The 20,273-nt window shown below is 41.3% G+C and overlaps 1 protein-coding gene across 6 annotated transcripts in view; it reads right to left on the bottom strand.

Moving 5' to 3' along the window:
- By (focal adhesion protein tensin) overlaps positions 1–19,852 on the bottom strand; it is a 181,172-nt gene extending 161,320 nt beyond the window's left edge. Inside the window, exon 1 of one of the 6 annotated variants that reach the window (XM_072011589.1) lies at positions 18,883–19,852. In XM_072011589.1, the coding sequence (XP_071867690.1) occupies positions 18,883–18,975 (93 nt within the window). In that variant the 5' untranslated portion in view covers positions 18,976–19,852. The remainder of the gene's footprint in view (positions 1–18,882) is intronic. The other 5 variants (XM_072011587.1, XM_072011586.1, XM_072011590.1 and 2 more) reach the window with 5 other exon arrangements.
- Positions 19,853–20,273: the final 421 nt, after the last annotated feature.

Below are 20,273 nucleotides of genomic sequence, written 5' to 3'. Positions count from 1 at the left end.
AATAATAAAATTACGTTCAAAGCTTTATTTTCGAGAAAATAGAGCTAGACAGTTTATCAAATATACATCTATCTGCGAAATTCCCAACTAAAAGGGAACAGACAATTGGCAGGAAGTTAGTTTGCATCGAAAATATGAAATAAAATTTGTTCGTCTGAGGCCTCGGTTTGAAGGGAATAAAGCTCCGATATATATAGTCAAGAATTTGCACGATGCACACGTATTCGACAAATTGCAAGGCTCAAAGACTAACCTTGTCAAATTTGTAAACCTTTGAGATAAGAATATACTGTATTAATTAGAAGCGAAATATCATCTATGGCAAAATCGATGTTATAAAAATCATCAACACTGACTTATATTAAATGAAAATTATTGCTTCTATAAAAACAATCTTAAGGTCTATTTCACAACCTAATTAGATTCAGTTCTCCTAAAGCAATCGTGTAATATAATGAATATTTAAAAGAAGAGTTGAAATATATTAAAAAGAAAATAAATATGCTGCAAACATGGCCAAGAGACGTTTTGTCAGTTCCTCAATTTGCAAATTTACTTTTCTCTCCGACGCAAACTTTGTTCTTTCCTATCTTCGACCTATCTCGAGGTAGAGAATTTTTGTGACTTCATTAGCGCCACAAAAAGTCCATAAAGTGTGTAACTGTCTGCGTCGATAAACTTATTACGCCTTCGGTTAGACGACGATTACATCGTTCACCGGAATACATTGATACATGAGCTCGATGACGCAACATGTTTCAACAGCTCGACGAAACGCGGTATACAACATCATAGGTGTGGCGTAGATCTAAACTACACGGATCGAAGTTCAGGGAGGAGTTCAGTCCTCGGGCGCCTTCCACCGTTGGTAGCCAGCACTCTTCAGTAGAGAATATTCACGAGAAACGCGCATCCGGCTCGCGAACGCGTCGTTACCTTTCCCGACTGACCGATTATGTAAAACGCGCTTCCACGGGTGGCCTCTTCTCCCACTGTTATGTCGATTCCACGGCCTTCCTGTACACACGCGGAACTGCGTGGGTGCATCCACCAATCCACCCACTTGAACGAATCGTTCGCTCGTCTCGAGTGCTCTCTCGATCGTGGATCGAACTTTGCCTGGATTTCTGTAACGCTGGTTCTTTAGACGATCTCCCACCGCTTAGCATTGTATGGAATTCTTCTGAATATCACTCCAAAGCATTTTCTCTTTTTCTGATACTAGAAGTATCGACGGTTGGAATATAAAACGTGTACCGAAGAAATTTAAACGAGAAGTGAAAATAAAAACCGGAGTGACACAAAAAAGCAGAGCAGTGCATTACTGAATGAAATTTAAAGTCTTAGACAAGTTCGAACATCTTAACGGATTCGCTCAAGTATTTTCTTCATCAAGCTACGACAAAAGTCTGTTAATTTTACCCAGATAGCGTTTTCCATATAATTAACTCCGAGGAAGTTTGAAGATCTTACAAGACCTTCCTCTAGCTTCCTTCAGTCGCCACAAAAATCTGCAATTTTATCCAGGTAGTGTTCTCGTGATGACTGCAAGGAAGTTTGAACATCCTAAAGGATTCCCTCTAACTACCTTCATCGCCATAAAAACTTGCATTTTTATCTAGATGCTGTTTTCATGGTAACTAACTTCAACTCAAAATCTACTGGCACATAGCTCTCTCTCTCTCTCTCTCTCTCTCTCTCTCTCTCTCCCTCTCTCTGCGATCTCCATTTTTGGGTTACAATCAGAATGACTGTATTCGAGTTAACCAAGTCCGTCATCTAGCGGGCGAGTTTCGTGTCTAATGAGGCGACGGGCCAATTAGTTTCAGAAAATGTCCTCGCGAGAAGCAATGGGGCCGAACAATGAACGTGTGTGCAGGGAAGAAAGGATGAGTGAGAACGAGGGCTAAAAGCCTCGCTTCGTAGCAGCCTGAGAACAAAAAGCAGAAAAGAAAACACGTGTAGAGAGAAAGAAGGAGGAAGGGAAGGGAAGTCTCGTGGTCGGTTCTGCCTGACTGCCAGTCGACGGCAGCTAGCTAGTTCCTCCGCAGGACCTCCGCAGCTTTCACAGTTTTTCACGGCTTCTTATTTTTGCCGACAAACGAACGCCGTTCCAGGAACCCGTCGGAATAATACCGGCCGGACACGATCCTAACTCGGGACGAAAACTCCTCCTAACGACCGGACCATTGTTCCCGCGAAATGTTCGCACGTGTAGAATAATGCCCCGCGGTGAGAAGGTGGAATCCTCTTCATCGTGCGCCGGACCAGCCACGAAGGTTATCGTTGTCTTCTTTTCCAGATACCCTTTCTCTGCCCTTTCTCGCAAAACTTTGCACGCGAGACTTATCTCTCGTGTCTTTGGTTAAGTCTCTGCCGCCATTTCATCGCTTAGGAAAGATATTTCGGGCTGCAGGACATCTGACAGGAGGAAAACTGATACAGCATGTTGGAAATTAGTAAATGTTCGCGGAGAAAAATAAGGATGCTTATAATTTTTGAAGACGGCTTCGGATGTTAAGACTGGTTTCAGATTAGTCAAGTTGAGAAATATTCTCCCGAGTTTCTGCCTGGTTCTCATTAATTTAATCATTTAATTTAGAATCCCTTGAAACTACTTTAGTAACCTGAGCTACTTAAAATTGTTACGCATTTTAGTATTGACTTGAAGTAACCTTTCGATTTTGTGAAGTGCGTACTAAGAGCCGATTAAACATGAGATGAATAGGTCGTGATAGTTGTAGTTGCTGATGCTGCTGCTAGTGTGTAGATGTCGCTGCTGGGGTACTACTGTATTTTTCTACTAATTTAGATGCGTGGAAGAAAATTATCAGACTCCGGTCGCCCGGGATTTGAACCCGGGTTCCGAACGTTCGTAACATAAGGCGCTAACCACTGCGCTGCCGTCGTCCGACGCTAAGTTAATGTCGAGTGGTGGTATTTTGCTGTCAAGTGCCGCCACAAACACATGTATATTTCTTTTTCTTTTAAGAAATGAATTTCATTCGTCGTTACCAATATTCCAGCAAGTACCAACTTTACTAATATTCCAGCAAGTACCAACTTTACTAATATTCCAGCAATCATCCACTGCTTAAAGTTAGTTCACTTGAATTGAAGCTGCTCCATTGGAATGACTTGATTCACACAAGCTTCTATTCGAGTTATTTGATTAATCTGAACGAGGTTATAGCAACCGCAAAATGTTTTACTCGACTATCCAGATAATAGACGAACAAATTCAGAGCTGAAGAATACATTAAACTCGAATGGTGATATTTCTCGTGTCTGGAGGTAAACTTGTTTTTTTGGTGCGTTAGACTCCCGCATGCACATCAATATCCCGTCAGCCCCATAAAGCGCATTAGCTCCTTCTAGTCTGTAAGGCACCAGCATGCATCTCGATGCGCCTCGTCGTTCCAGACGAATTTATCAATCGTCTATTTGCGTCTCGCCAAGTCTCCGTGCTCGTCGACGCTGGTTTCTTTCTCTTCCACGACGTTGACTTTCACGCTTCTCGTCTGGAAGTAATGCGAATCCTTCTCGCGAAATAAAACAGGCGACGTTTGCCAAAAAACGAGATACGAGGTACGAGCGAACAACTCCAATAAATTTTCAACAAGAAAAATCGTGCGAACGTTCGAAACGTTGAGAGCGTTTAAATGCACGGTGATTAATTTCGAGAGCATAAGCACGACACTGTGGAATACGAGGCCAGTGTCACCGGGCAGAGCTTTGTAGCTATTTGCATAATGTCTTTTCGTTGCCCGACACTCGACGCGTTTCCGTGAAATCCCTTTCCCAAACGGTTCTTTCTCCAACAGGATGCGTGTAGTTTCGTGAACGAGCAATGAATTCTTTAATGACCACTGGAACGTGCCCTCGTGATACAGCGACACATTAGCAGCGTGGCCCGAAATATTTAGATGTGCGTTGAGGCCCACGAAAGGCCCATTTATTCGCCTTAAATCGACCCATTGTGGTCTGCCACCGAGCTTGAACTCGTTCCTTAGAGCGGAGGATCAGAGGATTTCACAGCATGATACAACTGAATAGCTAAAACCCACTATTGAACATCTACCAGATTTTCCTAATCAATGCTATCGTTGCATAAATCGTAAAGAGCACTTTACCACTTTATCGATAGTAATCCGTTTAGATATTGAAGAAACCGCGTAATGAAGTTAATGCGATGGATCGTTAATCACGCAGAAATCTCTCGTAAAAGACGCAATCACGTTTTAAACATTCCTTCCTTGACAAGATAAAAATTGATTTCGCCCGAACCGAGAGCGCGTTTCCAGTCGCGAAATAAATCGCCCAATGAAACGGCCGAGCGAGGGGGAAAAAGAAGAAGAGGACGACGATCGGCAGCAGGCACGTGCGTAATAAGCTGTCATATTAATGAACAAGCGATTCTTTAAACGGCGGAAGGCAAAGAAACCGGTTCTTCACCTTTTTTACTCAGTAGGTGACGATAAGGAATGAGAGACGCATCCCTGCGAAAGGGCCTTCGGTTTTATAACTATATGTGCGTTCTATCGTTAGGGCAGAAGGTATTCAAGGGCGACAGGAGAATGGAACGATTCACAGAAGGGAAGGACGAGAAAAAGGAGGGGGAGGATGAAAAGCGGCTGCCTATAGATGAAATCTCGCTGTGCCCGACCTGCTCTAATCTGCTTCGCCTTAGCAGTAGATTCTCTACGAACCTACTCTTCCCCTTCCTGTACCTATCTGTCCCTTTTTCCCTCTTTTTTGCTTCAGCTTTTCCCTTCCAATTTTCTATTTCTTTCTGTCTTCTGCCTCTGAACCGTGTGACACAACCGACTCCCCTCTTATTCGTATATCTCCAACTTGTTCCATGGCACTTAACGAGAATGGAATTTCCATTCGATCGATCGAAGCTCGTCCCAGAAGATTCAAAGGAGCTAGAATGGAAACAGCGCGAGAAGCAGTGAACCTAGAATCTGCAGAAACTTCTGGTCCCACCTCCAGACGGACTGTATCCTCGATTGCAGCATCTGCTAGATTATTGGCTATCGTTCAATCGACGTCGACCACTCTAATTGGATTTATTAATACAATTAAGCGAGGAGAATTATGATCGCGGAACCGCGTAACTGTACTCGAAGCCACTGACTTATGAGGATCGTTAAGATCGGTGATTCTCGTGTTTCCATTCGTTATCGATGAAGATCTTCATCTAGGAAAAGTAGAATTGGAATTTTTACCATTGTCGATTGAATGCTTGGATGCTTGGCTTTACAACTAATTTATGAAGGTTATTATATTAATAGTTTGATGAACATATTTGTGTATCCGTTTAAGGGCGTGATGATGCATCCATGTTTGTCCAGGGTGTATTTATTCTGCTATTGGAAATGTCGAAGCTTAGGAAACACGTAATATCCGGCTGGCAAATATTTGTCAGTCGTTATTGCTTTCGGTGTTCCATGGACTGTTTCGTAACGTTTGTTCCTTACCCGAACCGTGATGGTAAATGGCTGAGTTCGACAAAGTGACCCACGTGTCCAGAGGTTACCCTCGGGAAGATCCTCACGAGACAAACAACGTAGATCGAAGATCACGATCCATGAACGTACGTCCGCGATTTTACCTTGACCATAAATACACGTCACGAAATGTGCAGCTTCGAATGAAAAGGAATTACTGCAATTCCAAAGTTGCAGTGTCTAGTTCCATTTCTTCTGCCCTATGTTTGCTGCGATGCTTGTACAATTACGTTAATGCAGTCTCCCATCAGGGGAGAAATTCCAATTTGGCTTGAAACTTAAATGCGCCAAATTAATGTACATGCCTAATAATAGTGCACTCTGTTGAAATAACCAACAATCAACGTGTCAAAGTCTAAAAGTATTCCAATCAAGGAATAACGGACCTCTAAACCTTCTAGAAAATTTCATACTAAATATTCGTTAGAAAAATTAATTACCAACTTTCCCATTGAAAGTCTACTGATTGCTGTATGAAAGCCACAGTTCCGCGTGTGAATATGCAGATCGCAGACAGGGCACATTAATAATTTGTCAGCATGGTTAATTTAAACGGAAGTGTTGTAGGAGCCGCGACGAGCGCGGGTAAATCGGACGTGCGCTTCCTGTGCGCGCATTTGTGCCACGCAAGCGACTAGACACGGTTGTTATTGTTGCTACCGGTGGGGAAAGGGTTGTTTGAAAGCTGACGACGTGCCGGGAACGTGCATAATAACGCGTCTTTGTCGCTGACGGGGGTTGCAAGCTACAGATATTAGTCGTCTCGCCAGACTCGAGGGGTTGTTACAGGCAGAAATAATAGCGCAGGGTGCGATGATAGGCAAAAGAAAGCAGAAAGAATACCGAAACGTGAGGGGTAAATGAGGTGCGAACGATCATTTCGCGCCCCTCTGAATACTCTGCTGGAAAAATTTAATAAGGACCGTAGGTACTTTTCCTCGGGGTTTGTTACAAACCTCATCAAAGAGGAAACTTCGAATCAAACTTCTTCTTTCCTCTGTTGATATCGTTAGTTTATTCATCCCTTTCGGAGAAACCTTTGGTGAACCAAGGAAGATCTTCGAGTGCCTTATTAATGTTCGAACGCACTCGATAATGGCCTTTGTACGATCGTTAAATATATATCAGTAGAATTTCGTTTATTGGGACGAAATTTAGTTAACGTAAACTCCATTTATTGGAGAAAAGATTTTAGTGAAAGTTAATGTGAACTCCGTGTATTGAAATTTCGATGAATATGAATATCTGTTATTTGAACAAAAAATGTGAATAAGTCGTATCCAAAAAAATGATCCAGAGAGGTTCTGTGATATTTTCACTAGGAAGTTAAAATATCATTGGAAGAAATATAGAAATTAATGCTAGATTGCACGCTAGTATGAAACTACTCGTATTCAGTAAAACTATAAGAATCATTTGCATCTCGAAGACAGATAGAGATCTACAGCATTGTTCTTTGTCATGTTACGCGGAAATTATTCAAGAAAGCTTACTAAGTATGCTATATTTTATTAGAGTGGGAAAAGGAGAACTACTATAAAAAGGACGATTTAAAGCATCTAGGAGGACCCTGCTGGCTCGAGACAAACAATCCCCGAATCCATTCCATACAACAATCGGTAGCATCAGCGTTATAAAATCCATGAGTAAACGGCATCAGATAATTGCACACCTGTTCCATCTCTATTTGGATTTGCACGTAAGCGCATGGATTACAGGCGCCTGCGACAGGATTACAGAGAGGCTGTGCTCTTGGACGTAGAAAATTCGGGATGACTTTTAATCTGGCTGCAGAGACACACGGTACAGACCGTATTATTCCAAAGGGAACAAAATATTCGGGAAGCATGCCAGAGAACAGAATATATGGAACGACGGCCACGCGTCGCATATTCCAGCATCCTGCTCGCAATAACACGAATAATGACTGCTCGTTTTCTGGAACGCCTGTGTTTCACCGCGCGAAAGAACCAAACTTCTACCATTGCCAACTATATGGTGGAAAAGTCACGTAACATGGTCCAGTTATCTGGATTTAAGACCGGATTTAAGACCAGGTGAAACGTTCTTACATCGCGCGAGTCGTGACGCGCTATCGATGTCTGCGATCGTCATTGTGAACACGCCATCAAATAATTATAGCACGACCGTACACTGTCTTGACAGGTGGAAGTACTGGCTATAATCGTTTGAGAAATAGCTAGAAATCAGACGTTACAGAGGTTCGTTCATTTTCACAGAAAAATAATGGCTTGTATAAATATCTATCACAGTTTTGAAACCGCTAGATATTTTACGTATACTTTTTGTAAAGTGATGTGAAAAATTGGGTCTGTCGGTTGAGTTAATAACCGAGAGATTAAAGATAATTTTATTCGGGTAGAACAAAGGACTACCGTAAAATTACCCTTTCAAATTACCCGCTATCTTTTTACGTCCACGAATACTCTATGCAAAATATCTCGGTTATTGTCTTAATAAGATTGCCGGTGAACGAAATGGTCGTCAACAACGTTATTTACCGTTCTTGACAGTCAAGCAAATTATATAAGTCTGATTCGATTTTAACCGCCACGTCATTTTATTGCGCGGTCTAACGAGACCGTTTTCATTACCGCATTATCTTTCACCGACAAGGATGAGTCTAACACATAGATAGAGAAACTGTCGTTACGTCACTGTCCATTTCAAAAGGAACGTATAGAATGTACCTCAATGCGGTGATGATCTATCTGAAACGATGTGCTTCGATCATGCAATTAAATCGTCCACTTTGTACCAGCACAAAGGAGGGAACGTCAATCGACCGACACGTTTTATCAATGTCTCTCCCTTTATTCGAGGTATAGCAAGATAGAGTTATTTGGACCGCCAACATTTTCAAATTCAACCTTGAGCTTTGTACAGATTAATCAAACTAGTTGTATGCTAGAAGACACCATTATTTTTTAACATAAGATCTCAAGGATGAGAAAACATTATGTACGTTAGATTCGATCCATAAATTCCTATTCGTCAAATGGACACCATTGTTCGTAATCAACAAGCCATGATCGCGATTTTCGTGGGAAATCATGCAGAGATCTTCGCGCGGATCCAAGTCAGCACGCGACCATTACGCAGAGTATGATCCTTGGATTCGATTGCACGGCTTGTGGCGCAGCTAATGGTCCAAACAGGAAGCAGGAGCGTGCTTAAACATTTATCCGGTCGATCGAATTCCGCTCTCCTTTCCGACTTCTGCGCGAACCGGGCAGCTTTCACGTTTGCAATTGGACACGCGTGCGTCTCTCGATTCGAGCATGTCCCTCCCGTCGATTCCGATTTCCAAACGGAAACATTCGAAGCGTTTGCGTGCACGGAAACGATCGGACCGATTAACCAACCAGGATTTCCAGCTCGAGTCTTTTCAATCGCTTCGAGCCAGCGTTTTTATACATAGATGTGTGTATTTGGCAGATAGACGAATTTTCCCTCTCTAAATCTGTTTTCTGAAAGACTCGTCATTTTATCCCATATGTAAAAATTTTCAAATAAAATAGTATTACAGCGAATTGGAATTTTCATCCTTGTACCATACCTTGTCACTTTTTCTCTTGAAATGTTCAAATAGCAGGAAATAACTGCGATATTTGAAAATAAAGTGCGTTTTCTATTTTCCTCGGGGAAGATTTACACGTTCTCGATCAATTACATATTGCCAAAATTGTCTTCATTTGTTTCTAGAAATAGTTAGAATTTTTAAAATATTATTCGCAGATTAAAGTACCGAAGATATTAAAATATCTGTGATACAATACACGTATCAGCCTACTCTATGTTAACTATAATATCGTATCGAAACCTTGTACTAATTTTCTATTAAAGGTTGAAGTACTTGATCACAAATCTCGCTGCCACTTTGCAATGCTGATAGCGGAAGATGCAGTAAAAAATGTTAGAAAGTCCGTATTTTCTTGGCTGCCGGTAAATCGCGCTAAGCGCGGGATTGTTCAGGCTCGAGGAGAACTAGTAATGGTTACGATGATCGTTTACTCATCGGCCCATTATCCTTCGACTTGGTGGACCGTTTTCGATACCGTTGATGAAGTGAAACGCTCGTACCTTGTCGTAAACCGACGATAAATCGTCCAGCTAAAGAGCCTCTCGTAATTCTGGAAACTCGGTCTGGTGATTAGATGATTTCCTCGACGGACACTTTTAGGCCAATCGTCCTAAAAAAATAAGTAGGCAGCTATCTTTCCTAGCTGTAATCCCGTCACGGATATCCTTCCAGTTTAAGTGCTACCACGATTAGCGTGTATATTCGTGGCATGGCGATTTAAAACGTGTTAATCTAAGAGCAAAGTCTACGAGACACACCACCGAGCAACCTGAATATGACTTTAAGAAGATTAGCGGCAAAATAAAATCCTAACGAGTTCGAAATCGTACCACGACGAGAAACGATGGCAAAGATTGGGTTGAAAGTCGAGGATGGAAAAAGGAACGAAAGAGCGAGAAGAGATTGAACTGGCGTGTACGTGCTCGTTATGGGAATACAGATCAAGGAAGAAACGTTTTGCAGGTGGACGTTGCTCATAATTCAGGAAAAGACAGTGGCAGACGCGCGAGGGTGCCACCAAGGGGCCATGCAAAGCTGCTATCTGATCGATTTAACTAAACGCCTTCACTATATCACTCTTAACTGATCTTCACCTTTCACCCTTTTATACACGGTAGACTGCGTTCCTCGCCACGGTCCCGTACTTCTTCTGCACCGGTTCGTTCGCTACGAGCATCTCTACATGGAATGCGCACTGCTCCTCGTCAGAATAGAACCAGATAGAAAAAGACGGTGGTACTTGTAAGAAATCCGAGACGTGAACGCTGCGTCGATGACTTTTCGACCAACTCAGTCCACAGGCTAAATAATAGAATCCATCGGGAGGCTCGTTATTTTTTCGATTGGGCAGATAAAACAATTGAAATTCCTCGCTCGAAAGTTTCGAGGAGACGATCGGAAAATCCGGGTTACGAGTTTTCCCGGAAGAAAGCAGGACGCGAAGAAAAATGATACGACTATCGGAAGACAATGACTTTTTACTTTTCTTTCTTCATTCTTCTTTGATTCTATATCGATTCGTTTATGTTCTTTCGAATAGGATCCTATGAATAGAAATGGAACTTGGAATCTGTCTGTGTGGTTAATCATATGCAAAGTGAGATGTCATTTCTTATTGTGTGGCTTTCAACCGATGCAGTAAAGCTTTCAACCGTGGAAGTAACAGATTTCACGTATTTTCTGCTCGCTCCACTCACGTTGCTCATTACCGACTCTCGAGAAATCATCCGACGACCTTTGTTCACCTCCGAGACCACGGAAGAATTCTGTCGTGTCGCGGTACTCCCGGTGAAAAGGGTTTGTCGGGCTGATTGCTGGAATTACCGAGATCCAACTGCGCTGTCGAGCATTCGAATCGCGAACAGAGGAACGAGTTTGTGATTACAAGGGGAACTTCCTAAGAAAATCTCATTCTCAAACGAAAACCATTCTCGAATATAGTATAAACTTACAGAAATGCCCTCTCGAGCTAATTCCGCGATTTCTTTTTCAATACATTTTATAGAATTTAATTTATTATATTGTACGGGAAATATTCATTTTCAAATGTATTATTCCAATGAAAATTTCAATTTTTCTGTTGTATTTACACTTTCAACGTACCAGTGGTGTTTCACGTTTCCATTTATTAGTGATACAATGGATTGTTTCCCACGAACGAATTAAATCAACATGCAAATGTATCCGGTAATCTCCATAAAAAAAGAAGAGGCCGATGAATCGTTCCCATCGCGCGCGCGAAGCGCTCAAAATTACGTCACGATGAAACGCGTGTGTGGCAACAATAGTTCGATCCATGTCGAACGAAGAGTACATTTCCCTGTGGAAACAGTCGAACGAACAAATTCCTTTCGCAACGCCGATGTTCACTTGGCCTGACATCCTTCGTAACGAGACTACACACGACGAAACTGCGCCTCGCTCTTTCTGACATTTCGCGATATTGCCCAGATTATCATATACACGCGTGTGTACGCCGCCTGACGTCGCGAGATTTACTTTTCGCGATTCCAGATAATTCGCTGATGGATCGACCGCTTGTACCGCCGTGTAGACCGGCGGGTTTCATCCAAGCCACACACGAACAGGTCGATTGTTCTCTCTGGACGATCGACCGACGACGCCAAGTGCTGCATCAATTATTCAGAAACAATGAGAGACTGATCGAGGCACGGGAATCTCTCTGATGCTTCCTTATTGCTATCGCTCAACGTCCCCTCGCCAAGATCTATGGCTGAGTCTCAAACTTCTTCTTTCTTTTACAGAGTATTCTGGCGATGGGAAAAAACGGAGGATCAGAGCAGTTGTTACGAAAATCCTTTAGGGAATTCATTGCTTTTATGTAAAGTCTCTCTGACAGTATCTTGAACGTATTTCGGATCTTTTCAGGGAAACCTTCGTTGATAATTTTGCGATGGAAGCTGAACGATCAACTGGTATTTGGTATCGCAAGTGCAAATGGATTAAACGATAAAAAATTCTTGATTTTTGCTTTTATACTGATGATCATTCTGCTTCACTTCGAAGAGCGTATTTAGATTGTGTTATCAAGTACGAATAGTAAAAATTATGTCTCTTACTCTGATCATTGCTTTGCTTCACTTTGCACGATGCGAATTACTAAATTCTGTTATTAACGCCAAAAATAAGAATTGTCTATTCTTGAATTCAATTGTAAATGGAGATAATTCAAAGAATAAGAAAATTATTTGCGACGAGTATTATCATGCTTCATTCATGCTGTTCACTAAACCAAATCTTATTATTAGAACGGAATAATTAAAACCGTATACTCTTGTATTTAATATCGCAAACACAAATAATAAAAAGAATAAAAGAAGTCCCTGATTCTTTAGCACTGCACATCATTTTCATTCAAATTGATTATTTCAGAGGCATAATTGCGCTGGAATCGTGCAAGTGTGAAGCAGGTGTCAGCAAGATTTCCGGATATGACTGATCCATTCAAGAAACGGGATACGCAAAGCTTGAACTAGCTTTCTACAAAGATAATCCGATGAGCAAAAAGATTCCACGTAGTTGACCCAAGGGGTTGAATAAAACTACGAGGCACCGCGAGATGCGATACGTGTGTCCCAATTGAAGAACTTTTAATTGCGCACCGGCGTGCAGCTGCAATTAAGGAATCTCAAGAGGTCGGCCATCGTCGCTCGCGCAAGACTCGAATCGTTAAGCCGTGATATCGCGCGATTTAATCTCCAACAGTGTTCGTTTCTTTTCTCTCGGCTCGTTGCTCGTTAACCCTCTTTCTCTGTATTGCTTTTCCGCGTCTTTCCTCCTTTTTCGGGACTGGCAGCCTCGTCCGGTAAGCACTCGAATAATTTCTCAATTCAATTCCGCCGTTACTTCCTCTTCAACTTCGCTACTCCTGTTCGGAAACTTTTAAGATTCCCCTTCTATAAATCTCTTCAAGTGTTGTACGTCAGAAGTTTAGATAAATAGCAGAACTGCGCACTGAGAATGATTAATTTGCTATTTTTCATAGAAATTTTTATAAATTCACTGCAATTCCTTTTTGACGATTCAAATGAAGCGTATTTCGGTCATTGCATACTTTAACTGCTTCTTTTACGTGTCTTTAGAGATCGAAGATTCCGGTATTAAGCTTCGTCACGTGTACTTTCTGACCCAATTGGGCACCAGATTTGGCAAGCGAATGAATAGAAATGTCATCGAGCGTCTGCAAACGTGTTATTTTTGACGACCATTTTGGAAGGGGTGACCCTTCCAGTGTCTGAGCGTCCCTGAGTCCAAAAATAGAACAAGGATGGAGTCATCGGGTAATTCACTAGCCTGTTCTAATCTTGTTAACACAATTTGTCTCGAATTTGGATACCATTAACACCGATCATACACCACGTGAGAAATTCCCGCAAACTTTCGCAATAAGAACAAACTCTAATACCTATGTGTTTGCAATTGAATGTAATAACACAAGGTGTGTACGTCGTGCCAAATTCTTCGAATCAATGAAATAGTCGAATCGTTACGCGACTCTAAATTTATTATGGAGGTTCGTCAAGATGAAAAGGGGCTGTTAAACGTTAGGAAACGCTTTGAAACGTTAGGAGGTAAGTATATCTGCCTACGCGCATGGACTCGGCTCCTGAAACCGTTCGCCGGCGGGCGTTCGCTCAATAAACTCGAAAATTGTTTGCTTCGCACACACAGTCTTTACTTTACACCTTTTAAGCGGTGTCACAACATTATCGACACCCACGTACGTGTCTACCTCTCGGACACTTTGACGTTTCACGTAGAGAAAACGCGCTCTTCTCAGCCTTGAATATCGATGGCGTTTCAAAAATAGAATCGCCATTACATTTTTACTTCTTCATCTTCATATTATATCATTCGTGTTATTTAATTTCTATGCCCTTCGGAAACTTCTACCTTCTTTAAAACGGCGAAAATTTAATTTCTATTACTTTTATGAAATTGTTAAAAACTGCGTAAATGCCACCGAAATAGAGAGAATATTGCTTTTAAATTTAAATAACTCGGGCCGTGAAATGATAAACGATTGAAGTACTAAAAAGTAGAAAGCGATTTTTCACAGCGGAATACAGCGGAAAGAGTTAGAAGTGCTAGAATAATTTATTTTATCTTTTAGGACAATGACAAAATAGAGCTACGATTATAGTTGGAAAAGATGGAAGATATATTTTTACCATTTATTTTTTCTGTAAGTCTATCGAAAAAAGGTAAACGCTGAATTTTCATACCTTTTAGAAAATGATCAAAAATAAATTCCTTGTTTTTATTAAAAAATTTTATTTGTGACATTTATTATCTTTTTCTATTTCAACTCTTCAATTGCAGTAGGGAAAAAAGAAAAAGAGCGAGATAGAGAGGTGAGGATTCGAATAACAGATATGAACATTAAAATTAACTGTAAATTCTCCGTTTCTATCAAGAATCTTTACTTGTGGCATTCTTATACCATTTACCACTTCAACTTCCCAATTGCCACAGAGATAAAATAGAGATAAAACAAAGTAAAAGATTGAGATATGTAAAGTGGAGCTTCTAGGTGAGTCTAATATCCGTAAGATTAATTTTGGAGCAAGTTTGGCCTAGAAAAAGTTCAAAGGAACGTTGCAGCTCCGTTCCGAGGGAGCGGACCCAGCCAATAAAACATTGTTTTGCCGTGTGTACTATTCAATGGCATGCGCACATACGTTCCGCGTAATATACGAGCTGGTACACGTACCGGTTACCGGGAGAGCATTCACGATGATGACGATAGTTATGAGACTTTCCTAATCTTCCCGGAGAATTATGAGCCTTCGCTGATTCACCGTGAAAGATATCGCCAGCCCGGCTTTTAACCTTTTAGCCAAAGGTAATCGAAGCGTGTCGAGTGTTTCCCTTCGATCGATCGATCCTGTTTCACAAGGTACTTTTCACCACTGAATTTCAATTTTCCTCGTACGCATACAGAGAATACCAAGAAATCGCTTCGTTTGGAATTTTCTACCGAGTTTTCTAAGCAAACACGTAATCCGATCTGAGCTGATCGGTTCAAATCGATTAGACGTATTAAGCATGTACAAGCACGACAAAAAATGCGTGTAAAAAGAAAGAATACGCCATCAAACGTGATCTAACATATTTGCCGTGACGGTGAGCGTGCCTCGAGAAAAATTCGCATAATTGCGTGGCAGGTGCGCTGACTTAATTGCTGGGCTTTGTACAAAGCAACTGTAGCGCCACGAGGAACGTGATGCAATGCGTGGAATTTCGTTCCGTGCATGTTTGATAACAGACTTTAAATGCACGTTTACTTATGCCTGAACATCTTTGCGAGATTATGATACGTAATGCAGAAATCTGACACTGTTGCTAAGATTAGGAAATACGAAGTCTATAAAAGGCTAGAAGTAATTCGCGTGGAAGAGTAATGTACTAATGTAGACTAGAATTAAGCAAATTCCAAAGACACTCCTCGAGATCATCGGAGTCGCGACCTTTCATCTCCGTTCGAGTACTATTACATAAAGTTTCGTCATGTGAAAAATCGCAGAATTGCCAGGGGCTCGCTAATTTAATTGCCAGCTCTGGAGCGTGCTTGCTGATGGGCGGCGTACACAGGCCAGAACCAATCCGTACAGGTGTATAGTACCGATAATGGTACGGTTATAATAACAGACGTGGTGCGCTCGCATGATCGCGGATAGCTCGCACACGTCGTCACGTCTGCGTGAGGAATAACATCTTACAGTAACAAAAAATATTTAAAAAACAAACACGATTCTTTAAAAAAAAACACCTATTAATCGTAAAAAAATACAAAAAGTGGCAAAAAATCCAGAACGTGATAAGAAGTTTTTATCTTTATCGTAAGATTCCGACGGTACGCTCGTTTTCGTATAAATGAGGGAGACAAACACGCGGCAAAGTTTTCGCCCAGACGAGTTTTAGGAGCGCGGAGAACGAGCAACGAGAATGGCCAGCTTCATGGACGCATTCATTCTACGGAATATCGCATTCACGATGCTAAGTGGCGCTTTAATGAAATCGCCACAGCACGCAACCACGGGTGGTAGCACGCTTTACTATTATTTAATTGCGCGCCGCTATTAGCGCACGATTTTTAGTCTGTGTACTTAATTCGCTTAACGACGCCTGCGAGTTGCTACCTGAAACAAAACGAGCCTCGCGTGGGACTCTATTTGATCGTGAGATAACTTCGCCCGGGATTCTGATTGCCTGTTTTATTATGACTCCCTGTTTGATATACGTTGATGTCTTATAAGTATGTGAACACTTCTAAATTATTTCAGATTCTGGTATCGATTTTTTGAACAATGAATATTTTGCAACTTCTATGTACATTTGAAGATTGGTTTCACATTTTAACAATATAATTATGGTATATATGTTTCACTACTGTTAATGAAATCTCGATATGTTTTCGTAAAAGTTACGTAAGTATTAAAATACTTTTTTGAACCATTATAAATGAGGTGACTACAAGTCTGTACAATATTGCGATGTTAACGGAATTGAGATATATGTCTCTAGTAACATTCCAAATCTTTATAGTCAGCTCTCCTTTACGGATAAACATGGATCTCAAGTGATATATTTCTTGTCTTAGTTTAAATTTAGCAGAGCACCGTCCGAAGATAAAGAATCAACACTACAGAAACATGTTTCAACCATAACATTGAACATACATCAGGAACATCAGCATTTTGTTGATCGGATTACACCAAATTTAATTGTACAAAAACTCATAGATGGTAATATATGCTGTAACTCGTTAGCAGACTTGACGAATTACATATTTTGTCAGAACAGGTGACGCGATGTTCGAAAAAAGTAAACGATCATTCGTAACAGAACGGTCGTAAATTTTAATCGGAGAAATTCAATTTTGACCGGGGTTTAATTAATTCGAGGATCAATCGCTTCTTGCCGTATAAATTAATTCGTCGTTCAGTTCCACCACATTGTTTTAATTTAATTTCGTTTAATTACAGACCACGCGACGTTATTTGCATAAAAAGAGTATTGAATAGCGGATGTCGTTTCAAAAGAAGAACGTAGGAAACTACACGAAAGAGGATTCGACCTTGTTTTCAAGTCGCTTTTGTGCTTCGATAATTACCTTGATAATCTGAACACGTCTGCCACGGCGACAATGACAATTTTCGTCTGACATACTTCCCGCGATAATTGAAACGTAGTAATTTGTAGCTACTTAAGATCAAACTACTAGTCATCCACCAGAATCGTTAACTGTTCTCGAAATATATAACTTGGATCTGATCCAAAGAATCGTATGTATTCCAAATATTACTCTAGTACAAAGGAACTCGACCACCAGACCTAAACAACTTCCTACTTCACGCTACTCACTCAGTAAATAATAGAAAATTCGAATTTAGTTAATTTTTATTGGCTGTAGTCCAAAATTCTATCCTTTCGAACGAACAGATTCGTATAAGAGAACTAGGAGCTGTCATTCTGCCAATTCAATACAATTTTGCAAAAATTGAGATATCAACCGAATGAAAACGTGTCAATCGAGATTCGAGTGTCAGGTGAGATTTTCTCGTCGATCTGATCCCTTCGAGGGCAGTCCTCTTCATCGTGACGATCGCGTACAAGTGTGTGTCACTTAACGATTGCGTTAAGAGTCAGCCAGCAGGCACGATAACGAGCAGGTAACGCGGCGTGGTTATTATCAATTTAATTGGTGGGTCGTGCGGATGTATCATTGAATCGATACAGTCGGCCGCAGGGCGGTCTGGGTCAGTCGACTCAAAAGAGCAGACCTTCGACCAAGAAATTAATAAATGAAGGCTGGTTGAAAGGGCCACCATGGTGCCCCTTTGTCATGTCAGAGTGTCGTATCTATCCAGCTTTATGGCATTCCAACGCGAAAGAAACGCTCGCCTAATAATCGTTTTAACCCATCCCTCGTTCGACTCTCCTTTTTTCTTGTCTATCGCCTTTTTCTTCATTCTTTGTTCCCGCGCTCCATCTTCCTAGTTAAGCTACCTCTCGCTGAACGCGACACGCTTATTAAACGCTTCGTGTAAACGTTGTCTGCGTTATCTATGAGTTCTGTCCTTTGTTTCCGTGATACAGAACTGTCGGAGGGATGGAAGGCAATTAGGACAAAGGACGGAGCTGGCTTGTCGCTAAATTATCAGCGAGGGAGATCTTGGAACACACGATTTTCCAATGAATGAAGAAATCACCAGATCAGATTACAAGATTTAGATATTTTCCTCTGTCGTCGTCCCCCCCCCCCGTTTTTTTTTCTTTTTTTGTCGATGGAAACTCGTCTTCGATACAAAATCACGATAACCTCCTGTTAAGCATTAACTTCAATAATCTCCAACCACTACTCATTATTTCCCTATCGAGATCTCTAAATTAATATTTACGTCATTGATCATGCTAAATATATCCAACACAAGTGGATAAGCGTGTATACGGCGATTTAGTAGCACGTAACCGTGCCAGTAAAGCTAGAGAGCGGCCATAAAGTCGCCTATCTGGAACCAGAATCCCTTTCAGATTTGACTCGAGGACCTCTTTAACACAGAAGAAAAAAGAGAGAACCATCGATAGCCGAATTGATCGGGGCCATGTGCAATATAATTTAAACGCAATATTAACACCCATCTTGCAACAGGACCACCCCCAGTCAGAATCTTTTCATAGACATTCAGAAGAAATTTTGCTTGAAAAATTCGTAGAGGGAAATAGTAAGGCAAATCATACCTTGACGAGCAGGTGGATCGGCTGGCTGACGCTGAGTGGTTTGCCTCTTCTGGCCTTTCCGCCTCCGCCGCCCAAACACTTTATCCACGGCATTCCTCGAGTGTTTTCTCGCCTCTCCGTTGCCTCTTGTTCGCGACTCTGATTCTTCTCTTTCCTACTTCTCTCTTTCTCGCTTGCCTGCCAGTCACTAGCTCGTTCTCGTCCTCCTTCCGCAAATCCCTCAAGGCTTCCTCGGCTTTACGTTGTTATCTACGTCTCTCGTTCGCTGCATCTCGTGGATCTTTTGAAAAGTTGGGAAAGTCGCGCGCTCTCAAACCGGATTCAACCCAGAACCTAATCCGAACCTTTAAATTTGTTCGTCAGGATTCTTCGTTTTTCTTTTCAATGAAAATTTTCTTTTCGATTATTCTATGAATTCTGTGATTCTTTCCTTCTACTTTGAACTTTTCACCGATTCATCACTGATTCGTTAATAATTCTATGTATCTCCGAGCGCAGACCACGTACGTCGTGATTTTGCATCGAAACGAAGCGTCTTGACTGCAAGTTAATTAGCTGGTCGCACTATAGATCGTCCCTTAAGCATGATTTTCATTCGTAATGTATCGTGGATCGATTCGTTCAGGCACAATCGAGGCAGGTTGCGATAAGAACACAAACGAACACAATTCTTGCGAGATGATTGACAAAGCGAAAACACAGCGTGGTGGGAAGCATTAACGTTTCCACGCTGACTTTTCTATGCTGACTTTTCCACGCGTCGACGTAGCACTAACGACGACGTCCTCTCTCGCGCGCGGCTGCCGCGACACTGCCGACTGTCGACTTTGCTATCGTCGATTTTATACGCGCCTTGACAGCCTGGGTCACCGCGTCCCTTATCTTCGTTTCGTCGACTCTTCTTCTGCGATCAACCTTTTCCACTAATGACGATAATATTTCCCACAAATCGCGAGAAATATTATTCAATGGGTATATATGACCGGTACGATTTACGAATTTTTATTTTTTCGAGTTAAAGCGAGATCATTTTTATCACTTGGATTATTATAAGATTTTTCAGGAATTTGATATTAGAGAATATATTCACTAAAAAGTTCGTAGACTCGTAAGAAACGAGCTTGAAGGTGGATTAGCTTCTGGTAGTTGTCATCGCACATTCATCAACCTGTTTGATCATTTCTGCGTAATCTCATCTCATCTTCAATTTCTGCGTAATAAGCTTCGGGGATTATCGGGTAACCCGACGATAGATTGCAATTTCTTCTCAAAATTCAAGAAACTTCGCACCGTTAATTCCGTAATATTTTAAACTTCAATTACTCAAACAATAGATACTTATAAGCCAGGTGTCAGCATTTGAAAATCCTCTTTCAAATTTTTTTAAATTT

Source organism: Bombus fervidus, chromosome 10 (assembly GCF_041682495.2).
Source record: "Bombus fervidus isolate BK054 chromosome 10, iyBomFerv1, whole genome shotgun sequence".
NCBI classification, from domain to species: domain Eukaryota; kingdom Metazoa; phylum Arthropoda; class Insecta; order Hymenoptera; family Apidae; genus Bombus; species Bombus fervidus.
The sequence above is the reverse complement of the archived record's forward strand: the minus strand, read 5'-3'. Positions and strand labels throughout refer to the sequence as shown.